At 39.2% G+C, this 23,675-nt stretch overlaps 1 protein-coding gene across 12 annotated transcripts in view; it reads right to left on the bottom strand.

Annotated features, from left to right (window-relative positions):
• LOC118800430 (vacuolar protein sorting-associated protein 13B-like) overlaps nt 1-23,675 on the bottom strand; it is a 402,625-nt gene that overhangs the window by 355,644 nt on the left and 23,306 nt on the right. For all 12 annotated transcript variants that reach the window (XR_005006236.1, XM_036560640.1, XM_036560641.1 and 9 more), the window contains exons 4-8: nt 22,912-23,014; nt 12,188-12,355; nt 11,394-11,575; nt 10,926-11,097; nt 8,473-8,741 (exon numbers count right to left, since the gene is read on the bottom strand). Coding sequence is in view for 11 of the 12 variants with exons in the window: in XM_036560640.1 (XP_036416533.1) it covers nt 8,473-8,741; nt 10,926-11,097; nt 11,394-11,575; nt 12,188-12,355; nt 22,912-23,014 (894 nt within the window). In the remaining variant the exon portion in view is untranslated. The remainder of the gene's footprint in view (nt 1-8,472; nt 8,742-10,925; nt 11,098-11,393; nt 11,576-12,187; nt 12,356-22,911; nt 23,015-23,675) is intronic.

A 23,675-nucleotide genomic window follows, 5' to 3' on the forward strand; every position in this document is an offset into this window, starting at 1 on the left:
ATATAGAAAAAAAAAGATGCATCGAGATGCATCGATAATCGTTTTATAATCGCATCGCAGCCCTCTGAATCGTAATCGAATCGTGAGGGCTGCCTAGAGATTCCCACCCCTATAGGATATGTTGCCAGTAATTTGTAACGTACTAAATCAGCTTGGGCCAGGCTAAAACTAGATTTTCCTTACCCTGGAAGACTGGATCTCTGTCTGGGATATATAATTATCCTGGCCTGAAGTGAATAATGCCTTTAGTATCCACCTGGAATTTCAGCTTCCTATTCATTTCACTGTGTGCAATACTGCTCTATGAGCCATGTTGCCAGTTATTTTAATGTATTAAATCAGCTTGGGCCAGGCTAAAACCAGATTTTCTTTACAGGGGGAGACTGGATCTCTATGTAGGATATGTAATTATCCTGGCGCAAAATGAATAACGCCTTCAGTATCCATCTGGAATTTCAGCTTCCTATTCATTTCATTGTCTGCATTACTGCTCAATGTGCTATGTTGCCAAGTATTTTAATGTATTAAATCAGCTTGGGCCAAGCTAAAACTAGGTTTTCCTTACAGTGGGAGACTGAATCTCCATCTAAGATATGTTATTATTCTGGACCGATTTGAATAAGGCTTTCAGTATCCACTTGGAATTTCAGCTTCCTATTCATTTCATTGTGTGCATTACTGCATAATGTGCCATGTTGCCGGTTATTTTAATGTATTAAATCAGCTTGGGCCAGGTGAAAACCAGATTTTGCTTACACTGCGAGACTGGATCTCTGTCTGGGATATGTAATTATTCTGGCCCGATGTAAATAAGGCCTTCAGTATCCACCTGGAATTTCAGCTTCCTATTCATTTCATTGTGTGCATTACTGCTCAATGTGCTATGTTGCCAGTTACTTTAATGTATTAAATCAGCTTGGGCCAGGCTAAAACCTGGTTTTCCTTACAGGGACAGCATTTTTCTGTGTTTAGAATCTATTATTGGTTTCATTCCATGCAAATAAATCCCTCTGAAATTTCAGCTTCTTATCCATTTCCTTTTACGCACATTTACTCATTGTGCCATATTGCCAGGTATGTCTGAGATTGGAAAAAACTATTCAATTTAATCACATTAAATTTAGATTTAGATTAGATTTAAATCTAATCTATAAACTCACCCTTATTTTTTTCTTCAGTCTCATACTTTAAACTGCTGAAATTAAACACTGGAAATAAATCAAAGGAACAACATATATTTACAGAATTATATATTTTTTCCTTTTTAGTCATAATTTTCATATTCACAATGGTAAGGCAAACACAGTACACATTCCTAACTCCTTCATTATTATGTCTCCATCATCAGTGTCTCTGAGTCTGTTAAAAGTGAAAACTTTGCAGCATATAGTGTTTGTGAACGCGAATAAAGAACTAACTTCAGCCGGCGAAAAACAATGCTGCAAATAAGGAGCCAAACGAATCGGAAGCTGCGAATAAGTAACTTACTTCAGCCTGCGCTGTTGTATAATTACAGGTATACCTGTAAATAAAACCTCTAGGTAGGATATTTTGATAGGCTAAAACTCGTTTAAAATACTACCCGTGTTGAACCTACGAGGCTGAATTAAGCTTCTTTTTTTGCAGCCTCTTGTTTGCATGTTCCCATTCCACCCTAAATGGTGCAGCAGCTGTGACTGGCTATCACAAATATTAGCAAACAAGACCAAATACTGACCTGTCAGTTCGGTGAAACAACAAAAATAATTTAAAGTTACTCAGCTGTTAAGCATAAATAGTGAAACCTCCCCATGTCATGTCTTTCAACCCTCCATGAAGCTGAAATCAGCTTCTTTTTCGCCGGCTGCTTGTTTGAATTTTCCCGTTCCACTTTAAATGGCACAGCAGTTCAGAACGTGACTGCTGCGCCATTTAAGGTGGAACGGGAAAAGTTGAACAAAAAGCTGGCAAACGTCCTGAGATAATGTTCTCAGAAAATGTTACCAGCATTAAAACAATAATTAGGATATTCTGATCAGTTTACCAGGGGTGAGCAGTGATATTAAGCTGAGCCTGAACTAGACTAGCCTGAGTGCAGGTACATTGGTAGATCTTTTCAAATCAAGCTAAAATGAGAGATCTATCGTGTTCCAGTGAACATCACATGAAGAACAAAAGAACTGCAGGGAATCATGCTTATTTTGTTCTGACTTCTCATCTGCCCCCAGTCTGTACATGGAAATGTTTACTACCAAAACCTGATAATAGAGGCAGCCAGTCTAATGACGTGAATTCAGTGTGCGGTAGATTTAGCTCGCATGTAGCAATATTCATATTTCAACTCTTTAACGACCTGGTAATTCAGAAGATCCAGTGGTGTTCGAGAGAAGAATGTTCACAGGACAAAACGTATCAGGTTCTGAAGATTTTCATTTAACACAGCGATTTTTCGAAAACCCTATTCATTCTGGCCATAGAGAAATGGAGCTTAGAGTTCCTAATATGGGCATAAGAACATGGCGCCGAGTACAAAATGATGACACGACTACAGTGGTCTTTTGGGTGGTTGATTCAGAAAACTTGTAGAGATGAGAATTACCAATCTGCCATGTCTTCCAGGTTTTTCAGATGCTAGAGGGCGCTCCCGAGTGAGTCCAAAATGAACGGGTTGATATGGAGCATTTGAGCAAAATCATAGTTTATAAATGCTTAAACATTTTTAATGTAAAAGAATGCAATCATTTCCTGAACACTGAACAGCATAAAACAATTCAACACCGCTGTTATATTTTATATTTTTAAGAGCTTTTAAACTCAAGTTACAGGAGTTTAAAACGGCGTCTCATGTACGAGCTGCTCCGCTCGCCAATCAAACGTCACACTCTGGCAGTAATGCCCGCCTCCTGCTGTCCAAAACCCGTTTGCTGTAGAAAAAGGAAATATATAGGTAAGTTTTCTTTGCTTTTTTAGTGAAATGCATCCTTCTACTTTCTAAAATTAAAGAAACGTTCTGGGAAAGTGATGAGAAACTATTTTAACTTTTTGTTTTTAGCAGTTGAGCGCCATTTGATCCCATTCATTTAGGACTCACTCGCGGGCGCCCTCAGCTGTTTGGCAGTCCTGTTTTTGATATAACGGGGGGAATAGGAAGTGGCTAGGCTCCTCATAAACCGGCTCTGGTTGATTAGCCAAGCTGTCTGAAATTGCGCAATCTCTGAGATTGTCCTCGCTGCGGAACCAAAAGTCCGGGGGGGGTACGGCTGGATCTGATCCAACTCCTCCCACGTCGTGTTTTAACTGGTCTGAACTAGAGTGGAGCTGATAAAATGGACCATGCGTGTACAAGCAAGGTAGAATGAGCTAATAAAGTGGCTTGTCAGGGTATATAACATTTAATATGTTTTTTAGGCATATTGAGTCATTTTTATTAGACTTATGGAAATGTGTGGCAGTAATACCAAATCCTTTTAAATGTAAAAAGTCGTTATAAAGATTTTTATTATGAAATTCCAGGATGTAGTTGATAAAACACAGTTATGTGGGTTATTTTGACCGGTCATAAGTGCATTCTAGTGTTTAAAAACGTTCATCGGTTTTCAACTAGAACCCGTCTATCGTAAGTACTCTTGAGATGAAGGCCTACAGAACGGACTTTGTACCAGAATGTGAAAAGAGCTTTTTGAGTTTTGACAAATGAGTGTGAACGTGGTGAATCATGAGCGATTATAAAGGCTGTGTTGTGGCGTTCAGGACGGAGCAACAATCGACCTTTTGACCTGAAGAGAAAGATTGGTATCCCCCTCCAAAGCCACTATGTTTTATATCTTTTTGATGACCTTTTGTTTAACCCAAATGAATGTTTTATCATAAACCCGATAAACCCATAAGGTGAAATGTGCCAGAAAAATACCTTCATACATCACGTTTGTACACACAGATCTGTGTGATTACATTTCTACATTAGTGAATTGGCACCAGCAGCAAAATAAGAAATATTGTAAATCCGTTACTATGTTAAAGCTTTTCAATTTTATTTAAATCCCAATGGTACTCTTTTTTGTTTCTGTTTTTCTTTCTTCTTTCCTCTTTATTTTTTTTATTTTGTTTATTCTGGGATATGAAGGCTGTAAAGCATCCTACTGTTATACTTGTTTGTATATATATGGTTATATGCTGGAAATAAACAAACAAAAAAAGAACATTCTGGTTTAAACCAATAGACCAATAGAAATGTGATGATTTTAGACCAATGAAAAGAAGACGTGGGCGGAGTTGGATCAGGTCCGGCTCCACCTCTTTGGACCTGCGGTTCTGCAGCGAGTGATAGTTGCAATCTCTCAATGTGTCCCAATTCAGGGGCTGGATCCTTCAGAGGACGCGGTCTACGAAGGCGTGTCCTTCTAAGGCTGCTTAGACCCGCCCTTATCGTTGCGCCACGAAACTGTCAAGTTATTTTAAAGTTCTTTAAAGATGGAGCCAGAAACTTTGATTTTAATTGTTTATTTTTTTCATTTATTAGAACTGGAGATGCTTAACCGTCGGCTACTGATATATATTTTTTTTTTTTTATATTTGTATCGTTAGCCATTTGCCTCAATTTAAACCCAATGCTTATATTTATATATTTAACTTATATTTAAAAGTGTACTCTTCAGCCACCATGTTCTCGAATCCTCGCCGGCACGCAATGAACCTTGGGATATGTTTTCTGGCGAAGGATGCACCCGTTGGATCCTTTGTTGCCAAGGAGGACACATTTCTCGGCCGCATTTCATCGCCCTTTTCATAAAGAGTCGCGATTACTTCCGGTTTTAGCGTTAGCAGAAGCGATGACAAAATGTTATAGTAGCATAGTAATGCTCAAATACTGAGCTACAACAGACATATGTTAGTTTTCGTGCACTGTCATGACAAATAGTGAGGACAGGAAGTGGATGGAAGCACTGAATTAAATATAAACAGAGCTAAAATGTTGTATGTGTGATGTAGCCCTGCTTACTGCTGCTGCAGCTGCCTCACATCAAAGTCTCTGTCTTTGTACAACATGCCAGCGATTTCTGTAATATATCTGTTTTCAAAAGAAAGACGAACTTTTAGCTATATGTAGTATGAATTTGGTAGACGTCGTTTAAATGTAGCTAGCTACGCTAGAAGCCATCTCTAACTGTAACTGTATTCCCAAACAAGGAAGCTAGTTTTCATTAGCTGCTGGCACCAGCTGGCTAACATGGAGCAGGTTCTGCGACACATTTACCGCATGCCAGCAACTTCTGTAACATAAACGCGAACCAGAACTTTTATATGTGAAGTCTATTTGGCAGACCGCGTCTAAACTCTCTTTTCGCTTATGGTAGGCTAGCAGGCTACAGTCGCTAATTAGCTAGTCTACCATTAGCAGTTTAAGGGGCACCAACCTCATATGAGTAGCAAACTTTAAAGCTAGCTGGCTAGCTATGTTAGCGACCTGCCAAATAGCATAATTCTTTTAGTTTCATGGCAATTTTTGAAGAAGTACTTCGGAAAACATCCACCTTTCACTCAATCAAAAACGCGACTCCTAGCTAACTTGCATCTTAGCATCGCGGTTATGCTGTGACGTTTTGATTTCCATTTTCTGGCATAGCTAGCTAGTTGTTTGTGATCTGGAAATAGCCATGTGAGGTTTCTGACATAATGTGCCAGCTAACGTTAGCTGTTTGTACCAAGCTGATCATGTAAGAATTATTTTATTGACGGTTTATTGCCTGCATTAGCTTTTTAAAGATGCGTACAAAATTAATTAGTGATGCAGAAAAGCTGCTTTATGTTAGCCGGGTAATCTAGTTTGGGATAATAGCTACTGTTAGCAATAGCTTCCATCAAGAGTCCATCAAGTTCATGCTACCTATAAAAGTTCTTCTTTCTGTTAAAGTATTACAGAATTCGCTACCATGTTGTACAAAGACACAGATACTACTTGATGTGAGGCAGCTGCAGCAGACTGCAGTAAAAACAAGGCTACCCCACACATTTTAGCTCTGTTTAAAGTTAAATCAGTGCTTTATCCCCTTCTTATTCTCATTGTTTGTCACGGCAGTGCAGGGAAACTAAAATATAGCTGTTGTAGCTCAGTGTTTGAGCATTATAGTTCACTACTATGACACTTCGTCATCGCTTCTGCAGTAGTTATATTGAGCGGACGTGAGTTTACCCTGCTAACGCTTAAACCGGAAGTAATCACGACTCTTTGTGAAAAGGAGCCTTCGAAATGGGACAGTGCTGTTGTGCGCTGCTGTGACACAATCGGCCTTCAAATGCAGCCTTTTTTTTCTTCCAATTGTTTATTATATAATTAAATTTGTACAAAAGCAGTATAAAGCAGAACAGATATAGTTAAGTCAGATAACAGATTGCATAAGAAAAACGTGGAAACAAATTTAAACAACAAAGTTTAAACAAAAAAAAAGAAAGACAGCCAGGGGAATGAACACGTTTTTACAGAAACAAATTAAATAAGGTGCATATATTCATTGTTTTGACAGCTTTTTTGTTTTTGGAGAGGGTAATAGAAGTTGTGTATTGTTTAGCTTCTATTTCGAATTTGAGAAAATCTGGTTTGGAGTAAGTAAATTTGCATTGATGTATATGAAATTTTGCCAAAAGAATGATCAAATTAATAATATAATATACTTTGACTTTATTATTTTTATAATGACTGAAGCCAAACAACACATTATCCAAAGAGAGATTAAAATCAGGGTCGATACAATCCATGATAAATCTACATACATCCTTCCAAAGCTTTTTTGTGTGGGAGCAGTGCCAGAACAGGTGTAAAAGAGTTTCTGGATTTACATCACAGAAAGAACAATTGAGATTGATATCCTTTTTAAATTTAGCAAGAAATTGGTTAACTGGATAGCATCTATGTATAATTTTGTAAGAAACCTCCTTTATTTTATTGGTTAACAAATATTTAGAAGGTAAAGTCCAAATATATTTCCAATCAGGATTTTTTACAAGAGAATTCCAATATGTAACTGCATAAGGAATAGAAGTGACAGAAGGAAACAGCCTGCGAATATCCCTGTTGGTTTTTTTTTTTTTGGAAGTAGAGGAGAAACATATCTGACCAATAAAAGTATCTTTTGGATTCAGAACTGGCTGGTGTGTGGGCCCCTTTTTAATTGCTTCTTTAAAGAGCATAATAATACCAGAAGGAATTGCATTCATAACCACTGCATATTCTTTAGGAGTTATAGGTATCTTATACTTGGATAAAAATTCTGTACAACTAAGCAATAATCCTCTATCATTAAATAAATCTCTAACCAACAAAATACCATGTTCAAACCATTTTGTGAAGAATAATGATTGATTTTTATATAAAATTTATTTATTATTCCAAATAAAGTATGTATGTGGTGAAAAATTATGTTTATATATGACGGACCAAGCCAATAAAACCTGCTGATGAAAGTTAGATAATTTTAAGGGGATTTTTTCAATCTTATAATCACAAAGTAAAATGAAACTGAGGCCACCAAGTTTGGAACAAATATAATGAGGTATGAAATTCCAAATAGAAGAAAGGTTATTTAAGAACTGTTTAATCCAATTGACTGTAAGAGTATTGTTATGGGTAGTAAAATCAAGAAACTTTAGTCCTCCAGACTCCAGATATGTATTCATGATAACAGATTTTTTGATATAGTGAACCTTGTTTTTCCAGACAAAGTTGAAATTATTATTATTATTATTATTATTATTATTATTAATTATTTTAGAGAACTGGTTGTTAACATGTAGTGGAGTGGCGACATAAATTAGTCTGGAGAGACCTTCCGCTTTAGTTAAGAGAGTTCTTCCTTTTATTGATAGATCCCTCTGCAACCAAAGATTTAGGCAGCCTCCGAAAGACGCAGCCCCTGAATTGAGACACGCGGAATGTTAGGCGAACTGAGCGCCGCCATTGCCCACCGCGAGGACCAAATACCTGTATTATTACATCAACTGTGCTATATAGGATTGAAGCAGCCGCTAAGTGCCGATTCTGAACTGTTGAAATAAATAAATCCCTGTGTAGGGTTATTAATAGCTACTGATTTAACGTTACACCTATATTGGGTTGTATAGTCCACCTTTAGTCGGCACTTATTTCAGCCAGACAGTAAGACTTTTACACAGAAACACAAGATCTGACTATGAATTAATTTGTAATGCTCAGTTCATTTAATACTGATATGCAGCCTTCTATTTTTGTTTACTTCTTTATAAATATTGTACTTTTGCTCACATTCTTTTAAAAATCTGTCTTCTAAGAAAATTACTTTTGCTAGTTATCCTTTCAACAAACACTGTTCTCTTTTAAAGATTTTTGTTAACCACAGGGTGTGAAAGCAGCAGTATAAAACCGTTTCATTTTCCCCCAAAGAGAAATCCAGCTAATTTGGGCATGACAAAGACTATAGAATGACAACACAACTTTAGCGGTCTATTCTCTCTGCCACTCACCTTAAATGTAACCGAGGCCTTGGTGCAGTAGAAACCCACAGACACTATAGGTTCTCTGAGGGGGGGCTGCAAGGGACTGGGGGTCCCACCACCTTCTGTATCCGTGTAGAAACCCGCCTCTCCCTCTTCGTCCCCTGAGCTAACGATGGCAGGGACAAAGGACCAGGCCCATGACACCCAGCCCTGCTCCTCATCCTCCTTTTGCACATACTGATCTGGGCTTAAATACTGACCTGATACAGCTGGGTCCACTCCCTCACCCATAGTACCTACACACACAGAAACAGACAGAACAGTGGCTAAAACTCATTTTAAACACATACAGAGAAGAGGAGAGGAAAGAACACAAGCACAGAGGAGTGGAAAGGAGAGAAGAATAGTGTTTTTATGTTGAAATTCATGATCCCATAGTGAACATCCCATCAGGAAAGCAGCGTTTTGCAGCAAGGTCAGGGCTGGGGGATTCCCAGCAGCTGAGCCAGTGAAAATTGACATTTTAATTCAATCTCTCTAGCTCTTGGGCAGCAAGAAAGGTGCTTATTTTTACTCTTTTCATTTCTTCCTTTCTTCTCTGCAGGCTTTTGAGCATCAACTCAGAGCACTAAGCTTGGCTCAGCCTAAGCAGCCCTACGTATCTACTTGTAGAATGATATAAATAAACTCAACAAATAAATAAATTAAATTCAACAAACTGAGTAACATATTGCCACAGCTGCTCTGAAGTGTTAATTCTGCAGCAATAAGTTCCTCAAAAACTTAACACAGGAGTGCTGTAAGCTGCTTTGACTAGTCAGGTGTGAAATCAGAACTCCGGCTCAAAGATGCCAAGGTATTCCCTCTCTAAGCTCCAGAAGCTAACCTGCAAGAACATGAATGTGGAGCAGGAGTGTAGAGAATCTGATGTGTGTGTACATGTATGGCATGTGGTTTATATGTGAATATGATGTGTGAGCGGGTGTGTGTATGCGTATTTGACGCTGTATAACGTGTGTGGGGTATGAGCTGTGTGTGTGTATTTAGGTTTGTGTTGCCTATTAAAGTGGGCTGTGCATGAGCCCTGTGAGTGTATAGATAATGTGGATCCTGTTACTACATAAAATGAGTGTGTGAGCTGTGTGTGTGTTTGGATAGATTTAGATGTGTAGCGTGTCTGTGTGAAATGGATGGTAAATGAGCTGTGCAAGTGTATGTTCTCTGATTAGTTACTGCACACTCAGACCAGCAGGTGTCCCTACATGTTAGAGAGAGATACCTTCTAACCTGTACTTACCTTCTCATTACTCTTTTTCTCCTTCTCACATATACCTATTCCAATGACATCATTAGTTCCTCTACTGTTTGGGGCAGATATATGTGGTAACACAATTACTGTATTTTACCTTTGCTTATTAATGCATTTCACTAATAGGGGGTAATGTTAATAGAAAATTAAAATACTTTTGTGGGCCTGATAGGATTGTGCCACGGCCCTGACTTGGCACGCGGGCCTTGTGTTTAACACACTGGCTGTAAATGATTGATGTCGCTGAAAACGTACCTGATGTACACAACTATTCAAAAGTCATCACCCTTCATTTATTTATTTCCTGTCATTAATTTCTGGCCATTAAGCACAAGTTATAATATTTGCAAGACATATTCCTGAGGAGATTAGATATAAGATCATCCACAAGGAAGGGGAAAGCCAAAGGAAAACAAGTGAATAAGTTTCCAAAACTGGAGTTCAAATAATTTTTAAATGACAGATATAAAGAAAATGGAATTTCTAACAACCATACAAAACATGGTACGCCACCAAAACAGTCACCAACAGATAAACAGTAAAAGCCTCAATTTTTGAGTAAGAGCAACAACAAGTGTTTCTGTCCATCCTTCCACTGTTACAATGGTCTAAAAGGACCTATGGCTGTGAAAAAGCTGTGACTGAGTAAAAGAAAAAAAAAAAAAATCAACAAAAAAATTGCTGGTGTTCTCAGAACAATTAACTAACCACCCCAGAGCCCAGATCTCAACATCACTGAATGTGTTTTGGATTACCTGAATTGTGAGAAGCAGAAAATTCACAAACTTCTAAGTCTAAACTTCTAAAACATCCCTGCAGACCTCTTAGAAAAATTGACAGCAAATCTCCAGAAAAGAATGGAAGCTTTGATAAAGACAAAGTGTAGACACAAAAAAATGTGTTAATATATGTTTTCTCCTTTTCCTGATGCTAAAAAAATGACACCTTGTGAATACCTTATTTTGACAGGAAATTAATTAAATGAAGGGTGATCTCTGATTTTTTTTTCTATATTTAAAACAGTGGTCCAGCTCCCAACCAGGTATACAGTTTTCTTGATGGAGCAAACATCTATCTGGGGAACATCAATTACTGGCTTTGAGAACAACTGATGCAAAATGAGTGGAGTGTATGCATGGTGAAGTTTATGGGAAGTGTTCAATCCACTCACTGGGAATGCTGACCACTGCTTCAGTGCCAGAGATGCTCTCCTCTCTCTCTCCATCTCTGTAAGCTCCAATCTCCCCATAATACAGAGCCACTGCCAGCTCCAGCACCCGCACAAACATGGGCAGCTGCTGATCTGTAAGTGACAGCTTCAGACTCTCAACCATCGTCTGTATCTGAAAAACAGACACAAACACACACAGATGATAAATGCACACACTACACAAATCCCTCTTAACAAAATGCCCAAGAGCAGTTCAGTTTCTTACAACAGCAGTTGGGGACAGGAAAACAGGAAATTGTGGACTTCAGTAGCATCTGAGCCAAACTGGGGCATTATGAAACAATGAAGAAATTGATACCAAGCTGTGAAATTAGTGGAACACAGTTGTGCTCCATGGCTAAATGGTAAAGCAGTGGAACAAAAAAATCCCCAGACAGAGAGAGACATAGCAAGAGGAAGGCTTCTCACTTTGATGACTGCTGGGATTTTAGAATTAATGTTGTGGTAGGTGAAGTGGAGGCGGGTCTTGAAAGAGCACTTGTAGAGCAGGGGGTCCTGATAAAACTCAATCTTCCCACTAGCATTCCGCTTATCCAAACACACTGTGCAGTCTGCAAAATTTATCACCTTCCTCAGGACCAACTCAGGAGCTGCAGAAAGAAGAGTGGGGGGTTGGGGGAGGGTGAATAAGGGTAATGAGGGAGGATAACAGCAGTAAATCAGATTCCTCTTCAGCTTCATGGGTACCAGAGGCCTTGACACACTAACAGTATAAGCACTACCAACTTCTACAAAGACACATCATGTCAGACTGTGTGCTTGTGTAAAGAAGGGGGGAGTTGTAAAGATTTTAAATGGCTGCAAGAGTGAATATCATATCTATCATGTGGAAAGAAGTGGTGGAGTAGTGAGCCAGGCACACTGCAGCACTTGAAATGGAAGGACCCCACAACTTCAGGATGGGAAAAGGACAATTCAAAGTACTGATAACTCCCAACCACTTCCAGCTCCAAGCTTTGTTAAATATGAGCACTTACATAATAATAAAGCTGAAAAAGCATACTAACCCTAAAACTAATCCTAAAGCAGTGGTTCTCAATCCTAGTCATGGTATTTCTGAAGATCTGTGGTCAGTGTTTTCACTAATGTGATACACCTGATTTATCTCATTTGTTAATTTTCAAATAAGGTTCCCATGGAATGGGATTGGTAATCATTGGTCTAAATGCTGATTTAAGTTTAAACAGGATGTAATAACTCACGTGTGATGTCCATGAAAGCCCTGTCCCACAGCTCATCAACTGTGTAGCACTCTGCTGACGTGATGTTGACCGAGAGCACAATGTCGTCCTCCACATACTTCAGAATCAGGTTATTCACCACTACGTTCACATTATTGACCACACGGCGAATCAGACTCTGAACGTACCCTAGAGAGAGAAGAGAGACGTGTAGTAACTGCTTCAAGACAGAATGATAATAATAAAGTGGCTTATGGCTATAAACTGAGAAACAAACTAATACACTGTGGCTTAAGGATATGAGCTAAGAAACAAAGTTCCCAACAAAATTCCTTAGTCTCTTTACAACCACAGCAGCACCACTGATCCTCTTTATTTTTGCAAACCCCAGAGGAGTTTCCTCTCAGTCAGGGTAGAGGATATACTATTTTTACAGGAAAAGAACAAGAGATCATATCACATTAGTATGAAAAATATGATCACTAAAAGCACCACTGTTAACACAGTGACATCAGTGACATATCTGCTTTTTGACATTTCAGTTGCTTTACTGTCCATAGTACTATGTGAAAGTCAGAGACCACGTTTTCATTTATTTAATTTCCAGGCAGAACTGTACAAGTTGCTCATTCTTCAGCTTTTAGAAAAAAGGCAGAACAAATATACTGAACAGAATAAAAAGAAAATCATCAAAATGTCCTGTATTGTGATTACTGTTTGCCTTTATTACAGCTTCCATTCTTTTCAGAAGACTTGCTTTCAGTTGTTTTTTTTCATCTTGCTGTAGAATACATTTCTTACTAATCAAAGGGTACTGCATGATCCATTTATTTTTTTGTGCTTATCTTACTTATTGATGCCTTCAGTCAAAAACAAATCACCAACTCCAGATTTTGTTATACATCCCCAAATACAGTGCAAAACTTTTCAGGTGATGAGTGATGAAATGAGAGTGGAAAACATACTTTCTCTCACACTTTCTAATCCTACACAAAGCAGAACAGAGATATTTTTAAATGTGGTTAGTGTGTGAATTTCAGACATGCAACTGAAGAGATCCTGCTGTGTAAAAAAAAGCTGTGTGTGTGTGCGATTATGCTAACTGCTGTCAGTGCTCAGAACTAGAAGCTCCAGAAACATGGATGGTAAGGTCATTACTCACCAATGCACCACAGAACTCAACATATTGCAGTTTGGGGACTTTCAGCAGTAAAATATGAAAATATACAGCAATAAATCGTCCTGACCACAGGACCAATAGCATTATTCAGCCCTCTCATGCATACTTTAACTCACTCCCTCCCATTTTACCAAATAAAATTTTAATGCTTTTTCCTTGATGTCCAACTAAAATATTTGTCTTCCTATAAGTGTGTAGGCATGTAAAATGTATGACTGAGTCATAATTAAGTTGGCCTTTGGCAGGAGCATCCCTCTTATAATTCTTGTGCTGCTGGCTTTGGCCATGTGTAAGTGGGAGGCATGATCATTTCAGGAGGAGAACCCCACTGGAGTCGACACGTTTCTATTCTACAATTAGACTTGGAGCAGCTCATTGCTATTACATGTTGACGATGGTGGAAATAAGAAACAACCATGGACAGGGTCACTCATGCTCAAGTGTGCATTTTAGTGCCCGAGACTGAGCGTATACAGCTGGTGTGTTTGTCAGTGCCAGGCGTTGGGATCATTCAGTAGGTCTGTGCTCCACACCTGCACCACTCATACTCCCAATCATAAAAAACATATCCTGCCCCCTGCTTGTGTTGCTTTGATTCAGATTTTTTCCTCATTCACTCCATCCATTTCTTCCCCTCATCTCCACCCCTCCATCCTTTCTCTCTCTCTCTTTTCTGTGAAGCTGAACCATAGCAGCACCTGTGCCTGCTCCAGAGGGAAGAGCTACTCAAGACTGCTCAACCATAAAACAGCAGGAAAAACCAATGGCTTTATGTGTTGCTGGAACCGAGAACCCTCTGTAGTGCAGCAGAACAGGAAAGAAACTCTATAGCAGGCTTGCTGGCCTTTTCCTGGACAGGGAAAGTATTATCAATTAGTTCTGCCAACTATTAGTGAAAAAAGAAAACAAGTGGTGGAGCATCCAGACCAAAAGCCAATATCATATTGAAAGTTGGTATTGAAATTTTATTTTACAAAGACTCAGGCAGGGTGGCTTGTGGAACGTGGAGGACATCTGCTGATGCAAAAGAACTGCTCTCAGGTCCACTGCTGTAGTCACTGTCTCTATTTTACTAGAGCAGTCCCTGTGGGAGTACACCAAAGAAGGCTTCAGGTTATCTCTACCATATAACGCTTTTACAGGCACAGGTAGAGAGCCAGCAAATAAACACGTGAATACACAACTGTTTGTATGACATCATATTCAAAGTCACCATACACACTGTGTTTTCAGAAAGTTTAGATTTGATCAGCATTAACTTGACTCAAAACATTAATAGCATGATAGTACTGCGCTTTCATGTAATGTCCCACAATGTCACCCTAAACACAGATTTTTGGCTTACTGAAACCGGTTTTCCTTTTGCCTGTATTTGGCTTCATCATGCTTTGCAGTTCTTCCCGCAACCTTAGAGCACCACCATGACTGTAGGGATGTTATTATCTGGGTGTTAAGCTGTATTTGGTTTGTTCCAAACACTTTGTTTTCAGGACTAAAAGCTCATCTTTTGTCTCATCAGACCTCAAAATCCTCCAAAAGGTTTCATGCTTTTTCACATGTCCAGTTGTGAGACTTAAAGTTGTCTTCTTGATCAGAAGTGGCTTCCTTCTAGCCACTCTCCCAAAGAGGCAAAATCCATGAAGTGCAAAAAGCTTGCCTGGACAGTTTCTGCCAATCCAGTCAAAGACCTCTGAAACTCTCTCAGTGTTGCAGCTGGCCGATTGGTCACTTTTCTAACATGGTCCCTTTCTTCTCCAGTTGCTCGACATGGTTAAACAAAATGATCTTGGTAGTGTTGTGTCATGTTTTTTTTTTCATTTTCTTCCAATGGACTTAAGTGTTTTTAAGAAAGTTCTATGTCTCCAGCATTTTTCCCTCCGAACAACTTCATTTTAAAATTTCAAGCTGCTTCTTGTTTTTTTGCTGTTAATCTCATTTGATGCTGATCTAAACCTCACAAAAGCCCTATTAGCCCAGCTATTACAACACCAGGCACCAGAATGTAACTGCTGTACCATCTGAGGTAGAACGGAAAAATTCAAACAAGAAGCTGATGAAAAGGAAGCTAACTTCAGCCACATTGTTCTCCATGGCTAAAATCAAGTCAATATGTAACATTACTTTCCTGTCTCACCTGTACAACTCAGAACATGTAAAAATTACCAAAAAAAGTTTGATTTAATGCAGTGAAGTTAACCGTTTTTTCCCAAGCTACTGGTGATGTTAAATGGTGATGTGAAGCACTGAATTCACTTAAGACAAGTTAAAGGTAAACGGTTAGGGTAAACAAAATAACTTATTAAATGCTGACATCGTTTCTGTTCTTTTTTTTTTGGAATGAAGGCTGTGTGTAAATCAAGTAGCCACCCCCATCTTTCATTTAGACTAAGATTTCTTATCCCATGCAAATTGCTCATAAACATTACAGATGTCCTGTGGTTAACTGCCATTACCCCACCTTCCCATGGAAAACTAATCCCATCCAAATAGGGCTAAAGTCAGTGATGTTTACTATGCAATCAGGAAACCTAGCGGTGGTTTGAAATGAGCTCAAAATGAAAATGCTGGCATACAAAGGTTTAATAAATATCAATTCACACACACACACACACACACACACACACACACACACACACACATTCTCCCAATAGACCCACAAAATGCCAGGACAATGCTAGACCCCCCTGGAATTTCAGAGCTGTTTCCCTTTAAAAATCTGAACCACACCCACGCATTCTCTTGGTCTCATGAAGTGTGAAGGTTGGATTATGGCTTTCATAATTCCTACTTGCAGCAGCAATTTCTAATCAATTTAAACCTAATTCTCATCTTTCATGACGCAGCTTAAGTCAAACAAATTAAGCGAAGGCAAAACATAAAATATCATATGTTGCACTGTACAATATTGAGCAGGTAAGAACCTACAGAAGACAGTAGATCTCTATTGTTGTGCAACAATGCATTGTTACACAGTGGGTCTGGAATGCCTATAATAGGTGTGACAGTATTGAAACAGTGCTAGGCAGTGGCCAGCACTGTTGGCATGTGATCCATCAGGGCCAGAGAGTAGCTTCATCCAAAGAGACAGGCTTTACAGGGATACTTTTCTGCTCCAAATACCAACAACACAGCATTTCTCAGCTCACTGAGTACAATATTGAGCAAGTACAGCATATGGGATGTTTATGTTCTGTGTGAAGTGTGGTTTGTGACCCTGTGAGTTAAGGAATTCTCTTTCAATGATGTGGCCTACACTGACACAGGAGACTTACATACAATAATGGATAAACGGGAAAGACGTGAAAATCACACACAGAACTGTCTGAAACACTCGTCTCTTCTATTAGTGAAATCTGTTTGACATAATTATCTTAATTAGACATAATTATCTTATCTAGATTAAAAGTACCACAGGGAAGATGTTCATGCAGACTTTAAGCAAATTAAAGAATTAAAATATTTGTACAAATTAAATTGGTTGAAAGTGCCTCTCTAATGCCTGTAATACACTCAGATATGAAAATGCTGATAGAGATTAACTTTTGAAGCAGTACACCAGGGTTGGAAATTAGCGGCAATTGCAGGTGATTTTGTGTCGTGGCGGGTGAATTTGTTCAACCTACCAGTCATGGTGGCAGGTAACTAGCAACTAAAGAGAATCACATCAGATCAAGTGACCTAGAAAACATACAAAAAAAAAAAGGAAAAAACCAACACTGTGGCGTTACATCGCAGGGGTTACGTGGTATGCAAAGAAAACCTCACAAAAGCAAAGGTCCAAAAAGTTTAAATGGAGAAAGTTTATGAGGGGACATCAGCACCCAACACAAAGGACCAAGGTGTTGGATTTCATCTGTCACTCTTACATCAGTCTCTCAGCATGCCCTTAAACTCTTCATCCTCTAAACAGATGTTATTTGAGCATAAGTTACTGAAACTGAGCCTGTGGTGCAATGGGTTGAACCTGTAGATCGCTAACTTTGCTAGCAATAGTGTCGCCTAACAGGGTACAGCTCAAACCATCACAGAACAATTGTATTATTTTCTGTTTCTGTCACTTTAACACCAGTTGTTCGAATTTGCACTCAGATCTGAGTCTTTCTCCTCTAAACAGGTGTCTTTAATCATCGGTTGGCTGAAACCGAGTTTGTACTGTGGCCAGTACCGTATGCTTGTGTTAGCTTAGCTTAGCAGGCTACAGCTTAAAACATTACAGAGCAGGTTCGATTTCTGCTTTCAGTCACTCCAACACCAATCAGCCAACTTTGCTCTCACTGTTATAGGTTTTATTCATCTATACTTGTGATGGCAGGGCACCAGTTAGTTGAATTGAGCATGTGTTTTGTGTTTGGATCTCTTTAGTTATGTTAGCTAGGAGAGAGGAGAGGAGTCAGCTAGCATTAGCTTAGCTCCAAAAACCACACAACAGGTTTAAATTTGGCTTTCTGTACCTGGAACACCAGCCACTCAACTCGACGTTTCCTCAGAGTTGAGTCGTTATCACCTCAAATTGGTGTTAGATTGAAGCTTTGATGTTTATTCAATGGTGGATTTAAAATTGTGCGCTACTTTAATTTATTTGGCGTTTGTGAGAGCAAACTAAACTTATTTGATTGTTTTTGGATTTTGAATAACGCAGCAGGATGCTGTAGCACAATAAAAACAAATACAGAGCCAATCAGCAAATAACTACGTTTCGTCCCTGGCACGGTTAACTATGTTTTGGCTAATCATACCAAAAAGCATGCTCAGTCCGGTTTTACAGAGTTACATGTCAAACCGTGTCCTTGGGGAAAAGCCACTGGAATGGTTACCCTCCGTGTTCAGAACCATTCAGCTCTACGTGGAATAGAAGCCATTGTTAAGACTAAAAAACCTCAAGTTAGAAGCCATGAAACACCACAAATCATCCAACTGCCACATCCAGGCAAAATCACCTCCAGGGATGCTTCCAAAATGAAGGCACTTACCAGACTGAAGATAGCTCAGTTGGAGTAGATGAGCATATCGTTTAGGGACGCCCATTCAATCGCAAAAACGGAAGGCCATTTTGAGATTACTAATGGCAGTGCAAATAAATCCTCATTTTTTAGTCTATATTTTAACATTGGATGCTTGAATATTGTAGATCTTGCATTATTTTTCTCTTGCAGTTACACACTGCCAGTAAAAACAAGTGTCTGGTAAAAACATTCCCCCCACAATGGCTGGTAGATTTTGAAATCCACAAGCCACAGTGGCAGGTGGACCATTTCCACAAGTTCATTTCCAGCCCTGTACTGCACTGCTAAAGTAACATTCCAAACACATTCAATAACTGCATATTCTGAAAGCAAAAAGGTGCAAAAAATCCTGCTTCATATCATGTCTGCATGGATTTGTGCCTTAAAGTGCCTACATTGTGGAAAAATAAATTTCTTACTGTTTTGAACTGAAACGAATTTGATATGTAAAAGCTTCAACATGCACATTCCACTACATGAAACATTAAGTCACAAAAAAATCAGTTTTGAATTTACTTCTGCAAGGTCACAAAAAGCTAAGCATGTCCACCTATTCAAGCTACAGCAGATTAGCAGTGATACAGCTCACAATATAGCTCACAACTTGAAAACCAAACAACATGGTTAAAATTAGAGCTGCACTATATAAACATGAAATGTGATCTGTGATGAAGTTGTTGAATATTGCAACAACTACATGAGAGGCAGAAATTATGATTAAATATGCAATTTCAATATGTCTCTGACTGGATGTGAAGCAAATACAGACTTTATGTTCTTTTATTTTTTTATTTTTTTTGTTGTGTAAAGACCAGAATAATAGGAATCTATTTTTTTCTTTTTAGCCAAAAATTTGGCCAAAGAGAAAAACGGCAGAACGGTGTTAAAATCTAAGACACTACAGAGTAAAAACAATTTTAATGACAGTAAGACAGAGAAATAGTGATTAAGAATGCCGTTAGGTCCTTTCACTCTCCTGCACCAGTCAGCGCAGACGCATTTAAACAGCGTTCAAACGGAGTAAAAAGGTTGGCTGTGTGGAGCTCTGGTTTGTATAAGAGGAATTAGACAAGCAATTTATAATCTCTGTTCATGTCAAGTATCAAGAGGGATGCAACACCCTAGAACTGCCCCACTACACCACTTCAAAATCGTCCTACTCAATATGCAGAATACAGTAAAACAGCAGAAGCAGAAAGGATATTCTCTGCAAGCACACTGACATAATCTGTAGCCTCAGTTTTAGAAACCTAAATATTAAAAACATGAAAAAAAGCATAACAAAAAAATTACATTTGTCTAGAACGATGGATTTTAATGGCACATACTGTTGCCCACATACTGTAATCATTTTAGCAAGTTTATTTTTTGTGAACTGTTTTTTCCTACTGTCTGCATTTTTTGATTGTCACCTGAGTGAATTTTAGTTATTTTGGAAACATGATATGATCTGTTGCGTTATCGCAGCCTTTGGCAATGTGTTAAATCATTGAAACTGGTAATTATTGACAAAAATACGATGAACTGTGCAACCCTAGTTACAATATTATGCATCCAAATTTAACCTTTACTATGAGGGTAATGTTATATAAATAAAAATATATTAAATTTATATGAATACATTTACATGAAGAGAATGGCTGGAAAAGAAGCTGAAAGAACTGACAGAAAAAACAAAAAATCGGGATACCCTACCCCTAGACGAGCACTCGCAAAATAGAGGGCTGAAGGCTGTCACTTAGGGACAAGGGGTGAAATGGGATTGGGCCTGTTGGAGGCGTTTGTGTAATTTGTAAACTATATGTTTTCTGCTTTTCTGATGCTGCGATAAATAAGAGGGTGGTCCACCCAATATAAGTTGTTTATCTGAACTGAGAATTCTGATAATGAAGAACTGTAAATTATATTTAAGTTTATAGTTGTTCATTTATTCACAGCTTTAAAAAATAAGTAAAGGACTGTTAAACCAGAACTATTAAAGACTGATTTATATTTGACCTTGTTAAACTGTATTTGTTGATATAGGTCAGAATATTGGGCTCCTTAAAATCACTTTCTGTGATGTAAGTGTTTGCATCAAAAGCTCCAATCGAAAGGATCAAGGTCAGAGGCGATCCAAGCATATGGATCAAGTATAGGCCATATGAAGCCTGAAACAAAGAAATACAACGCTTTGTACTTTTATCCTCCCTACTTTATTTACACCACTGCTGTCACACTGGTTTAAACAGGCATCCACAACTTGCAGCAGCCATGCAAGTTTTTGAAGCTGTCAAGTGGTCTAAATATCTACAGTCACAGCCAGCCACATTTTGTAAAAGAACAGTTAAAATAGATAAGCCTAAACATGAGGCTATTATGCTTCAAATTTTGGTTTTGCCACTTGCTGCTTGCCATGAGCCTCTTTCCTATAGAAACATATACACAAAATACATTCTCATGACTTTTTATAGTCATGACTGGTAGCAAAAAAAAAAAAAAAGTATCAAGAAAACATTTTGCTTTACCAACAGTGCCAGGGTGGTTCTAATATGAAACTATGTTGGTGAGAGGAGCAGACCTACTTTGCCTATGATAGAGAAATTTAAAATTGTTGAGTACTTGCTTCACTATAAAAGAGTTACTTCACATAAGCAGTCCAAAAAGAAAAAAAATCATCAGTTCCAAGCATATGCCACTATGTACATATCAAAAAAGTTATTTGGGGGGTTTAAATGAATCCAAATTAGGCTGGTTTTACTAACACTGACATAGTTAAAGTGTTCAACTTGTGAAAAAAAATACATCAGTAAAGTTTTACTCACCAGCATTTAATGTAAAAACAACCTCAAATTTGACTGGGGCAAAACTGCACTGTTATAACCACACTTAAAGGCATGGATTCTGCATCAGTTAAATCGTGTTTAGCATAACATGTGACACCCAGAGCTGCGATCTCCTGGTAAAGGCTACAGGGACTTCAAAAGATTAAACTCATTAAAATTAACATTCAGAACACCTGGTTTGTTACAAATTGAACAGTAGATCTATGCGTTTCAGGAATGGGGTGCAGAGGCCAGACAAACAACTGGACAGACCAGCTATGAGGACCAGACAAAAATGCTAGGAAAAAGTATACAGGACTACTGCAGGACAGGCAGGAAGTTCTGCAATACCAGTTTATCCATGATGACCTCGACTACCCAAGGGGGTACATATGAGTCACTATACCCATCTAAATAGGATCCAAAGGCAAGTACTGCTCCAATGCATCCATAGCTGCTGCATCAACAATTGCTCAGGTACCAGAAGTACACCCCCAAAAGTGCCCTTACTGGCATCATGGTTACTGGCTGAGGCAGCTACACTTGACAACCACGAAAAGGCAGAGCCAGTGTCACAGTATCAGGCTATATAGCTAAAGAAAGGCATCAAGGAACTAACTCAGCATCTGCAGATCAGGTATCCACATGCTCTCTGGACCATTACAAACCATTTCAGCCATGATCGCTAGCATACTGTGCCTGGTCAAAAGCTGGCAACTCAGATGTCAGTGGAGCTCGGCATAAAAACAGGCTAGACTCCCCTAGTGGCTAGGGTGAGATGGATAGCTTGGCCTAAACACGTCAAGATCAGTTAAACAGTGCCCACGAAGTTGGTCACTCTCCTAGGCATAGAATAAGGCTTGGCAGAGGGTCTTCAGGGAGTCTGCACTGAAGTGAAACCTTACACAGTAAACAGTCCATTTGAGAGATAACAGTGGAAGGGTCATAGTTCACCAGCAGTGGAAATAACATGGACTATTTACTGCATTCTAGAGATAAACTGGCCACCTTACACAAAGTGAGTGTCAGTCTGTGATACCTAGCCCCCAGTTAAACATGAAACTTAATGTAGTTCCGCAAAGCTGAGCAGAAGTTGCAGGATAGGGGGTGGTAGGGTGTTGCAGTACCTTGATTTAAAAGAGTTCCCTGATGAGGTGTAGGCAAATCCACAGAACCAATATGTACATGTCTCCAATCACAGTCTAATAAATAACTTTACCCCAATTTAGAGATTGTCCATGAGCAGGGGAGCTAGTCTGGGAAACCACTAATTTTCATCCAGCATAGAAGTCATCTGTGACTGTAAGTGCTAGGCTAGGATATGAGCATTAGGAAGCCAGCAAACAGTCCTGTGATGGAAAATATGAGCTAAGACCATGTAAAGTATCATGAATATCCAACCGTTTTGCCAAGATGCAGGAGAACAATTCAAACCATCAACCTGAGGATGATTTCCATGTGAACAGGGTACCTGTGTCATGTCATTGCATAACTTTGTTAGTACAGGGTCTTGATTCACATGGAGTATCCAATATGATTGTGCACCAACTTTGGGTATCAGGAAGAAAAAACAAAAGCCCTCCGCAACAGAGCAAAACTGTTCTGCAGAAAAAACGTCTGAGAGTATGTGAGATACAGCTCTGTGGGTAGCTGTGTGTGACGTATTGGTCCCACTTACTGACCCTTTTCCATGTAGTGGTGGGTGTGTATCTAGAGTAGGGAGGCCTGATTGCTCCACGGCACTGGAACATCACTTACCCGGGGGTAAGTCAGGGTCAGTGGGGCTCTGCTGGACTCGACGAGGTTTGGACACACTCTTCTCAGAGGCACTTCGACTGGAAGCACTGCTTTCATTTTCATCCTACAGACACATACACACATACATACACATTTTACTGCCTAAGATACATCTAATGAAAAGAAGAGAGGAAAGAGAAGGAGGGGAAAGCAGAGGAGAGGATGTGGAGAGGGAAGACTAGAGGGCCAACAGGCACTTTAAGATGAAGTGCAGGGTTTATAGACCCTCCTGGGCTGTATAAATAAACTGTAACCCCAGGATGAAAGCAGAGCTGCAGAGAGTGTGTGTGTATTACATGGTGTTGGAATGTGAGTATACCACAGAAAGAATGTGGAGGAAGGCCACAGTTCTCCCAAGATGAGCCGTAACATAAACAGCAGTAAAGGCCACTCAGGTAATTTAGAGCTGGACCCGGGTAAGCAGGAGAGATAACAGCACTTACTGCAGAGAGGGGAGGTGCAAGTCAGCCCAGCAAACTGGGGCAGGAACAGGGGCAATAAGTGGGGGAGTGTGCTGAGGTCAGCCTATCACCACCACTAACCCTTTATTACACCATCCCTGCAGTCCAGGTCAGCATAGTTTAAGTGTGACCCATTCAGTATTGCTTTAGGGAGGTTATCACCAATACACAGCTAATTACAGTGTTCAACAATGGTAAAGCCACAGACTAACCTCAAAACACCTGCTACTCCATTCTGACAAGGTCAGTGTCTTGCTGTCTCTA

The sequence above is a fragment of the Colossoma macropomum genome, unplaced genomic scaffold, assembly GCF_904425465.1.
Source record: "Colossoma macropomum unplaced genomic scaffold, Colossoma_macropomum, whole genome shotgun sequence".
Taxonomy (NCBI): Eukaryota; Metazoa; Chordata; class Actinopteri; order Characiformes; family Serrasalmidae; genus Colossoma; species Colossoma macropomum.